The sequence below is a fragment of the Alosa sapidissima genome, chromosome 7 (assembly GCF_018492685.1).
Source record: "Alosa sapidissima isolate fAloSap1 chromosome 7, fAloSap1.pri, whole genome shotgun sequence".
NCBI lineage: Eukaryota > Metazoa > Chordata > Actinopteri > Clupeiformes > Clupeidae > Alosa > Alosa sapidissima.
Window position 1 is genome coordinate 38800046 of NC_055963.1, and position 11091 is coordinate 38811136.

At 43.4% G+C, this 11091-nt stretch overlaps 1 protein-coding gene across 1 annotated transcript; it reads right to left on the reverse strand.

Moving 5' to 3' along the window:
* Positions 1-792: 792 nt before the first annotated feature.
* On the reverse strand, positions 793-2294 carry LOC121714161 (uncharacterized protein C14orf93 homolog). The gene is made up of 5 exons (XM_042099366.1): positions 1905-2294; positions 1514-1575; positions 1307-1404; positions 1089-1207; positions 793-984 (listed from the first exon to the last, which is right to left on the reverse strand). The coding sequence occupies exons 1-5, from the start codon at positions 1986-1988 to the stop codon at positions 793-795; spliced, it is 555 nt and encodes a 184-aa protein (XP_041955300.1). The 5' UTR covers positions 1989-2294.
* Between the last annotated feature and the right edge of the window lie 8797 nt (positions 2295-11091).

An 11091-nucleotide genomic window follows, 5' to 3' on the forward strand; every position in this document is an offset into this window, starting at 1 on the left:
GAGTTTCAATTCATCTGTTCTTTTGTTCTTTACTTGTATGTGTGCTGCATCAAAGAGGAAACAAACAGAAAATGGAGTAATCAGTGAAATGGGGTAAATCAGTACAGATCCCAACTCACAAACAAACCAATTGACATTTGAACAATAAACTGAAATCATATGGCTATATAAGGTACAACTAAACAATACTTGACATCTCAAATCAACCAACATCACCTAATCATCTCTCACATGGGACTCCAACACACCAAACCAACAAACAAAGACCTTAACTTTACACATGATGGCAGAGCTACTCTACAAACTGATAAACATCACAAAAGTCATAGTGAGGGTCATTAAAGTGATGACTTACGTTAACTCAAAGACGCACACAGAGCAGGACACACTGGAGTGCTGGGTTGAGATGAACAAAAGAGTGAACTGAGGGCGAGCAAACAATTTCTCCTGGTCTGAGCCCCTGCTCCGGAGCTACAGGGTTTCCCAGCAGGTAAACACTGCATGAAAAGTGTGATTTTCTACCTCATTTTCGGTAGTTGACGACAATTTGCAACCCACGCTTGTCGCCGTTTGTCTGTGCCACAAATTGTCGGAACCGGACAATGACGTATGTGGAGAGCTTTCAGAGTGCTAATGGCCCTAATTAGCATATGAATGCAGCGAAACCGCGGCTGGCCAGGCCTGGCTTGAATATCCTTACTCAGTATTGGATGAAACCACTACTTTCAAACAAGAAAAATCACTCGTGATTGGCAGCAAAACCACACCTGGCCAGGCCAGGCTTGAATTTCCTTACTTAGTATTGGATGAAACCACAACTTTCAAACAAGTAAAATCACTCGTGATTGGTTGGCAGATCCCCAATAATAATGTAGAGACCCCGCCAACAACGCCATCTTCTTCGTCAGACATGAGGTCTACGGTGGCGGACTTCCAGAGTTCCACCTCGTCATCTGCTAGCACACTCTGTCTCGATTCCAGCAGCTGTAAAAAAACAATGAATCAGTACTGTGCGATGCGATGCACTGCGTATGGACACAACACATCTATCAATGCACCTGAAAAATAGTCACCAAACAAAGTCTTACCCTCTTTCTTCTCGCTCGACTCCGAGCTGAACTCTTCGCAGCTTCCGCCTGCAATGAGTTTTCTGGCTGGGTATATCTAAAGCTCCTGCGTACCGTCTCATAACATGTCTTACAGGCGGCTGGAAAACAATTAAATGAGAGTGGTATGAATAAAAATCAAACGCAAGTCACAGTAACATTAAACAAGGAAGGAGAAACAGTAAAAACAAGTCACTTACACACAATGTCGTCTTTATCAACATCGTGTAAATCTGGACTTGCAGATATTGCTCCGAGCAAATAGGAGGTCACCGCCTCATTATGAGGCGAGATTAGTCTGTGAAAATAAAATGTACAGTTATGATCGGTATCTATCCTATGGTGTCTATACGTATCCATTTCCTTATAGCCTACCGCAGAATGAAAGCATATTCTTTAAATCCTACCCTTGCTCCGGTTCGTAGCGCCTGCAATTTGTCTCCGAGTTGTGAAGACGGCGTACTGCTTCCTGTAAATGACGACACAAAAAAATACACTTTAATAAAGCTGGTTCTGCTCACTTGTTCTTTTGCAAGGCTACTAGGCTACTCTTAGCTTTGGTTTTAGGCTAGGGTACTTTTAGCTTAGCTTGCAGTCATCGAACATATTCTTACCGCAAGCTTAGGATTGTGCACCAGTCTTCTCTTCTTAAAGTTTTTCTCTCCCACGACCCCATTAAGAGGCAAAGTTAGTCTGTGAAAGCAAAATGTACAGTTAAGATCTGTCTCTATCAATGTAGCCTATCTATTTCCTTATAGCCTACAGCAGAATGAAAGCATAGTATTCTTTAAATCTTACCATTGCTCCGGTAGCGCCTATGTGTCTCCGAGTGATCCCTGGTAGGCTACAGCTGGCTCTGATTTTCCGAAAGCAGATGTCCATTCTCCTGGCGAGACAAGTAACCACTCATCTGGCACTAGATCCAATGCTCTCCATTCTTCCAAGCAAAAAGGGAAGTGCTCGTTTAAAGGTCCCCTCTTCTAGAAGGAATGAGCGCAGATGATCGCGGGCGCGTTGTTTATGATTCACATCCACATACATCCAAATAACGTGAAGTAGTAGCCTAATGAAACTGTAGGCTAGCCTTTCTGTTCTGCTGAATCCAAGTACAGCTCGCTGCAGCCTGTGGGAAGGCGAGGCTTGGAGATGCTCCTCTCTGAATTTGCCGCAGGTTTTTGCCGCTATTATAGATTGGCTATTTCCCTGGTAGTAGACTATTTACACAGTCCAAAACATTGGCTATTTCCCTGGTAGTAGACTATTTACACAGTCCAAAACATTCTCAGTCTATACGCCACAGCAGGGTCACTTATATAGGTATATATTTTTTTATTCAACAAAAATATATGCAGTTTTGCATATATTTTTGTTGAATGAAGATAGTGATAAAGACAATAATTGATATATTTGCCTCTGAAATTTTCATTGTGTTGGTGTGAAGGGAAAATCTGAATCTCAAAGTCAAAGTCAAAGTCAAAGTCAGCTTTATTGTCAATTTCTTCACATGTTCCAGACATACAAAGAGATCGAAATTACGTTTCTCACTATCCCACGGTGAAGACAAGACAAGACAAGACATATTTTACCAATTTAGGTCCACAGACAAACATAACATTCAAGTAAACAAAAAAGTAAGTAAATAAGTAAATAAGAGGGCACATATAATAATGAAAAAATAAGAGCAGCAAAATTTGGTTGAAATTGTGCATAGACAGTCAATAAAATACTAGTGCAAAGTCAGGCCAATAAAAGGCTTGGGTAGTTCTGTTTGACCTAAGTAAGAAGAAAGTGGCATAGTGGTGCAAGTTATGTAAGAGCAGCAGAAGTGTTGTGTTTTCAGGACAACAACACCAAGTTGTAAAGTGTACAGTGTGCAAGTGTGCAAGTGGAGTAGTGCAGGCGGCCATTTTGGGTCCAATGTCCAGGATGTTATGTAGCTGAGGGTGGAGGGGGGAGAGGAGGGAGAGAGTTCAGCATCCTTACAGCTTGGTGTATGAAGCTGTTGGTGAGTCTGGTAGTGCGGGAGCGCAGGCTTCTGTACCTCTTCCCAGAGGGCAGTGGATCAAACAGATTGTGAGCGGGGTGACTTGCATCACTCACAATTTTGGTCGCCTTGCGGGTGAGGTGGGTGGTGTAAATGTCCTTCAGGGAGGGGAGTGAAGCACCAATAATCCTTCCAGCTGTGTTCACTATGCGCTGCAGGGCTTTCCTGTTGTATTCAGTGCAGCTTCCACCCCACACAGCGATACAGCTGGAGAGGATGCTCTCAATGGTGCCTCGGTAGAATGTGGTCATGATGGCTGGTGGAGCACTTGCTCGCCTGAGTTTCCGCAGGAAGTACAGGCGGCGCTGAGCTCTCTTCGCCAGTGATGCAGTGTTGGTGGTCCAGGAGAGATCTTCACTGATGTGCACCCCCAGGAATTTGGTGCTGCTCGCTCTCTCCACCACAGCACCGTCGATGGTCAGTGGCAGGTGTTGGGTGTGACCTCTCCGGAAGTCAACAACAATCTCTTTGGTCTTGCTGACGTTCAGCAGGAGGTTGTTGTCCCTGCACCACGTGGTCAGATGGTCGACCTCCAACCTGTATTGAGTCTCGTCGCCCTTGGTGATGAGACCCACCAGAGTTGTGTCGTCAGCAAATTTCACTATGTGATTGTTGCTGTAGGTTGCAGTGCAGTCATGCGTCAGCAGGGTGAAGAGCAGCGGACTGAGCACGCAGCCTTGGGGGGCCCCTGTGCTCAGTGTGATGCTGCTTGAGGTATTGTTGCCAACACGTACTACTTGGGGCCTCTGACAGAGGAAGTCCAGTAGCCAGTTGCAGAGGTAGGTACTGAGTCCCAGTTTGTCAAGTTTGCAGATGAGTTGTTGTGGTATTATGGTGTTGAATGCAGAACTGAAGTCTATAAACAGCAATCTCACATATGAGTCTCTTTTTTCCAGGTGGGTGAGGGCTGGGTGGAGGGCAGAGCAGATTGCATCCTCTGTAGACCGCTTGGCTCGGTATGCAAACTGGAAGGGGTCCAGGGTGGGGGGGAGAATGGCTTTGATATGTGACATGACAAGCCGCTCAAAGCACTTCATGATGATGGGTGTCAGTGCCACAGGGCGGTAGTCATTGAAGCAGGATGGAGCAGTTTTCTTCGGCACAGGTATGATGGTGGCAGCTTTGAAACATGATGGGACGATGGCTTGCTTCAGGGAAGTGTTAAAGATGTCTGTGAAGACATCCTTAAGCTCCCCTGCGCAGTCCTTCAGCGCACGACCTGGGATGTTGTCTGGACCTGTTGCCTTACGGGTGTTGATAGCAGCAAGTGTCCTCTTCACGCTGTCGGCAGAGAGGCACAGGGGCTGCTCATGTAGAGGGGGATGGGTCTTCTGTGGGCAGGTGCTGTTTTGTGCTTCAAAGCGAGCAAAGAAGCGGTTCAGGTTGTTGAGCAGAGGGATGTTGCTCTCACAGCTCTGTGGCGCGGGCTTGTAGTCCGTGAGGGCCTGAATGCCCTGCCATAGGCTTTGTGCGTTCCTGCTGTCTTTGAAGTGGGTGGTTATCTTGTGAGTGTATTCCTTTTTTGCTTCCTTGATGCCACGGGACAGGTTGGCTCTCGCTGTTTTCATGCCAGCTTCATCCCCAGCTCTGTAGGCTTTGTCTCTGGCCCTCAGCAGCCTGAGGACATCCCCTGTCAGCCATGGCTTCCAGTTAGCCCGAGTGATGATGTCTTTTGTGTGGGTCACATCATCGATGCACTTGGTGATGTAAGAGGTTACAGTGTCTGTATACTCCTCTATGTCTGTCTGGTTGTTGTAAGTGGCTGCCTGCTTAAACATTTCCCAGTCTGTTGTGTCAAAGCAGTCTTGAAGAGCATCGGAGGCTCACTCAGGCCACACTTTTACCTGCTTACGAACCGGTTTGTTCGCTTTTACCCTTTGTCTGTATGCGGGCATTAGCATAACAGTGATATGGTCTGAAAGTCCAATGTGGGGGAGGGGGGTGGCTTTGTATGCTCCTTTGTGTGTAGTGTAGACCAGGTCCAGGATGTTATCTCCTCTTGTTGGAAAATCAACATGCTGGTGTAGCTTTGGAAGTACAGTTTTGAGATCAGCATGGTTAAAATCTCCAGTGAAGATGGTGAAACCGTCTGGGTGTGCCGTCTGTTGTTCACTGACAGCCTGGTACAGTTCACTAAGAGCCGCGTTCTTATCGCTGTTGTTGTTGGTCGGCGGGATGTATACTGCGACTAGCAGAATCGCAGTAATTTCCCTTGGCAGGTAAAAAGGACGGCACTTTATGATCATAAACTCTGCCAGTGGTGAGCAGTGTTTGCATACTACTACAGTGTCCCGGCACCATTCGTCACGGATGTAAACACAGATTCCTCCTCCTCGTGATTTACCTCCCTTTACAATGGCCCTGTCTGCTCGATAGCATGCTAGCTGCTCCAGTTGTACCGCAGAGTCCGGAATGTTGTCATTTAACCAAGTCTCAGTGAAGACGAGCACACAGCAGTTACTTACTGTCCGGTTCGTTGATCTCAGCAGTCGTATGTGATCCATTTTGTTGTCCAGTGATCGTACATTTGCCAGGAGAATGGATGGTATGGCTGGGCGAGTTGGGCTGGCCGCTAGCCTGGCCCGGACGCCTCCGCGCTTGCCCCTCTTCTGCTTCCTCGCACACCGCTTCCGACGCTTTCTTTCCGGGGGAGGAGTAGCAGGCGAGTCCGGTGTTGTTGCAGGCCGGAGTAGTCCGAGTTCCTTTAGCGTCTCTGTTGCAAAGTCCAGAACGCTGCAAAACTTGCTTTTGCAGATGTCAATTAAAAACTGCCTGCTGTACTTGTAGTACGACGTAGTAAGACGAGACGAACACGTAAAACTTTCGGACAAACACTTTTTAAACGAACAAAACACCGTACTGTTGGGACAGAGAGAGGTCACTGCGTGTGTACGCGCCGCCATCTTGGATCCAGATCCAAGAATCTAAACTCTATCGACTGTTTTAAGTCAGGTTACATTATTGGAGCTTGCAGGGAACAGATGTCATACCCAGCATCATTTCTGCCTGTTGAGCGTATTACTGGGAGTTGTTTAAGCAAGACCAAAGGCCACAGTCATGCCAGCATGCACAGTTCACTCTCCCTGCTACCCTGATTTGCATTTGTATAGCTCACAGCATTTTCATTTACATGTTAAAGCCTCCCCTAGAATTAGGAGGAGGGGGGTCATGGGCGGACGACTGCCAAGCAAGGCCCACGTCAATTTCTGACAATTCATGGCAGTTTTCGGCATTGCCTGCAAACTGCCGCGAACAGCCATTAAACTGAACTTCCACAACAATCTACAGTGCCGCATACTGACAGAAATCACACTTTTCATGCAGGTAAACTGGGTGTGGTTAGGTGGCAGAGCCAAACAATCCTGCAATTTCTCCACAGCACTTTCACCTCAAGCCCTCCTTACACTGACAGACTTTGGAAAGATTTGCAAAGATTTGGAAAAGATTTGAAAGACTACAGTCTCAGACCCTCTCACATCTAAAGACAAGTAGTAGAGTTTTAAGTCACAGACTATGATTTTGCAATGACTAGGGATCTTGCAGGGTCACTATTTACAAGACTGCAACACCAGACATGTGGACTCGAGTCACATGACTTGGACTCGAGTCAGACTCGAGTCATGATTTTAATGACTTCAGACTTGACTTGATAAAATTCGGCATGACTTGCGACTCGACTTGGACTTGAATACTATTCACTTGAGACTTGACTCGGACTTTGCCTCTTTGACTTGTGATGACTTGACATGTCTCGAATCAAAAACTAAATTTCCTGATCGTGGACCAGTCACCCCACAGACGCTTTCCCGCGACTAAAAAAAAAAAAAAAAAAATAGCGGAGACAAGCGGCCAGAGCACAGTACAGTACTGCCGCTACCCCCACACGCATTACGCACTGTGTGTAGGGCACCAAGAGACAGAGGAAGGACCAACATTTAGCCAATCACTAGTAGCTTTACTGCAAACTGATTTGCACTCTTGTTAGAGAACGTTTAATGTCAAAAAGCACCAACAGCATGTTACATAAAGTTGATACTTTTCGAGTCCTCTCCATTAAGATCCAACTTGAACTTATGCTAGCCTACTGCATTTAATTGAGAACGCATCCAAGCACGCACGAGAGGGAGAGAAAATGAGTAGGTTCCAGCTGGCTTGTCATTGTTGATGATGATTGATATCTTCTTTTAAATATAAGAAACATATAAAAGGAAATCGTGAAGGCAACAAATACGAGATTAGAGGAGATTGTGAATTATCCGGTTCTCACTAGCCTACTGTACTGTTATAAACTATGAGATCCAGGTCACTATGACATAGCTGCACTCACTGTGATTTGGAAAGTGGACAAGAATATTATGAAGAGTTGTCTTTGCCTTGTGTAATGGAACTGGTCTTAATAGTCTTGAAGTATTCAATAATTTATTTACATGAAGCACATGATATGCCGATTGAAATACATTTCACTCAGCTACTGTAGCTAGGTGGCTACTGGCTACCAGGCTCATAATTCACTTTTAATTGCAAACAGAAAATGTCAAGCAAGCATCATGTCATACATGCTTCTCTTTCCAAGGGAATGAAAGCTGTTTGTGCCAACTTAATATCATGCTTATCGTTGTTAATATTGTGCTATACATGTGGCACAAACAATGTTTGAGTTTGTGGACTAGCCATAGGCTATATTTGAACGGAGCTGGTAAAAAAAGGATCATTATGAGAACGTGTGACACAATGGGCTTAAAGTGACAGTGCACCATTTACAAATGAGATAAACAGCATCAAATGTGTAGTATTTCTTAAGAAATGAATACTTTAAAACAAAATTACTGTCATTATTATCTTTTAAATAATATAAAAGTGTTGACCTTGGCTTCCCTTATGAGTCGCCACTGCCAGACAGCCTAATAAATTGTTTGCAGGCAAATCTGTGGCCTAGCGCAGTGAACTGCCATCAGTCAAATTATTACTCATCCTTACAGTGGGCTCCGCAATTTGGAAAAACAATATATATATTTGCAGCTGTGCTGAGTGTTATGTAGCTATCCGTTTACAGATTACACAGGTATGCGCATGCATATGTCGTAAAAGATTACAAGACAGAAACATTGAACATATTTTAATCTGTATTTATAAACAAAAAATACTGTGGATTAGATGGAAGTGCTAAAATTATGATCGATAGTCTAATAATGGCATTATTAAGTGAAGAGTACCTGATGACTTGTTCAGGACTTGAAAAAGATTGGGACTTGGACTTGGACTCGACTTGGCTTTGATGTGACTTGGACTTGGACTCGACTTGCCCTTCTCTGTATTTACTTGGGACTTGACTTGGACTTGACTGCTAAGACTTGGGACTTACTTGTGACTTGCCAAACAGTGACTTGGTCCCACCTCTGTGCAACACGATTCCTTTAAATCATTACCCATCGTGCAATAGATAAACAGGAACTGAAAATTATAGCCTACTAAACTCAAAGTCGTATTTTCGTGTTTCTGCATCATTGTTTCATGCGTGACATCCTTATGACATATAGAGTTGTTCTGTCAAGTGGAAGAGCCGACTAAATATGTATAAGAAATGACAAATAATATAAGAATAACAAATAATTATAGGCTACAGCTGTGTCTGAGTCAATATGATAAACAGCCTATAATTATACTTGCCTTGCACTACAAGTCCATATTGACAAGTAGCTGTAATGTTATAGTGTGCTAACCTCCACAACCGTACAGCATTCTATTGTAGTATGCTAACATCCACAACCCAACAGTATTCTAACACTAATGCTTCAAGTGGGATTTGAACTCTCAACCTAAGGATCGCCAGTACAAGGCATTATCCCACTGAGCCACTGTCAACCCTACATGTTGGCCAGTCACATTCACATAGTAATAATGTGTATTGGTAAACACACAACAAGAAAAACTCCAAGCATACATTTGACAATAAAATGAAGGGCTTTCCTGAAAGAGTACACCTGAAAACTTTTTGAAATTCTGGGGCAATTAGACAGTTGTAGAGAAGAACACTAATGGATGAAATATTAATATGATAGACTTAATGATGAAGGAAAAATAGTAAACAAAGAAGTTCCCTTAAATGTCAGAGTGCCTCGGCATTCTGATTCTTGGCAACTAATGACTGTGTATGTTGATTGCCTGATGTCATTCAGGTGCTGTTCAATGGTGTGAATCTTCAATAACCAATAGCATATGCAGGTTGAGCCTAAAGCTCTACCAGGATTCGAACTCTCAACCTAACAAACACCAGCACTAGGCATTATCCCACTGAGCCACTGACAATCCTACATATTTGGCAGTCACATTCACATGATGAAAATCAAGAAAATTCCTAGCATACATTTGACAATAGAAAATATGCACTGTTAATGGTATCCACATAATGATGGTTGTATGGTTGTTCTCCAAGGAAAAAAAAATACTCATATAGGAATATAGGTGATATAGGAGAAATGGGCTGAGTGGTCGAACTTTATTGGTCTATATCTCTGAAATGGAACAACATATCCAAATTCTTTTGATAACTTTTGTGAGGCTTTGTCTGTGAGAATTTTGGTGAAGATTTGATCATTTTGAAGCCTGTGAAACTTTTTATGATGTTTGGCTTTTCTCTGAAATTGTGGCAAAAGTAAAAAATTTTAGAGCATAAGACCAGGGTGAAAAAGATGCATCTGAATGTAGAGATTAATATGATGAAAGAATTTTGAGTCTAGGTCAATCTGGTAAGGAGAAATAAGCATTTTTGACAAGAGCGCCACCTTTGGGTGCAGTACCCCAAATTTTGGGTTATGGGTAGTGGGGGGTACTGGTAACAATACTTGAAAATGTGAAGTTTCTAGGACTTACGGTTTATAGAAATATAGGTGATCTAGGAAAATGGCCTAAGTGGTCTAACTTTATTGGCCTATATCTCTGAAATGGAACAAAATATCAAAATTCTGACCGATAACTTTTGTGAGGCTTGGTCTAAACATTGTCTGTGAGAATTTTGGTGAAGATTTGATTATTTCTGAAGAGTGTGAAAGTTTTTATAATTTTTGGCTTTTCTATGAAATTGTGTCAAAAGTAAACATTTTTAGACCATAAGACCAGGGCCAAAAAGATGCATCTGAGTTTAGAGATTAATATTATGAAAGAATTTTGAGTCTAGGTCAATCTGGTAAAGAGAAATTAGCATAATTAACATTTTTTCCAATAGCGCCACCTTTGGGTGCAGTACCCCAAATTTTGGGTTATGGGCAGAGGGGGGTACTGGTAACCATACCTGAAAATTTGAAGAGTTTTGGAGTTACGGTTTAGGCTGCAGTATGACTTTTACAGAATTTTGGCCAAAAATGAACGGTACAGAAACAATAGGGGTCCTGCAGCTACGCTGCTCGGACCCCTAAAAAAGAATGATATCCAAAGAAATGTAGCATTTAGGGGGTGCAGCTCTATAGCGCCCGATTCATTCTGCACTTGTTCACGCGCGCCCTCTCGTTGCAGTACCACCCGGAAGTATTTTGAGAGTGAATGTTCTCCCCCTATTGAAAATTCTCTGCTTCGGTACTCTATTACGCCCCGTTCAAACGTATGCTTCAGGCAAAGCTTGCTGGTGGGTTTTCCTGAAGCTCGGGGCTGTGTAGATACTGAAAGGAGATTGACAGGTCAATAAATCACCGCTTTTAACTAGCTGTGGAGGGCAGATATCTAGCTAACTTGCTAACGTTAAGCTTAAATAGTTGCTCACACAACATTTCAGACGTGTTTTGGGATTACAACAATGGCTTTTTTAGAATGTAGTGTCTATTTCTCGCTAAATTTCACAAAATCCAAGCATAAAAAAGCCAAACAAATGATGTTTATCTGCAATCTCGGACCATCTACTGAACTCCGCGCTCCATCTTCGTTTATTTTGAGAACCGTCTTTGCTCATTA

Coding starts and splice junctions, on each gene's coding strand:
- LOC121714161 (XM_042099366.1), bottom strand. CDS start 1,988: ATGGACATCTGCTTTCGGAAAATCAGAGCCAGCTGTAGCCTACCAGGG. Junction 1,576..1,904: donor TAGGCGCTACCGGAGCAATG/GTAAGATTTAAA, acceptor CGTCATTTACAG/GAAGCAGTACGCCGTCTTCA. Junction 985..1,088: donor GTCGAGCGAGAAGAAAGAGG/GTAAGACTTTGT, acceptor GTTTTTTTACAG/CTGCTGGAATCGAGACAGAG.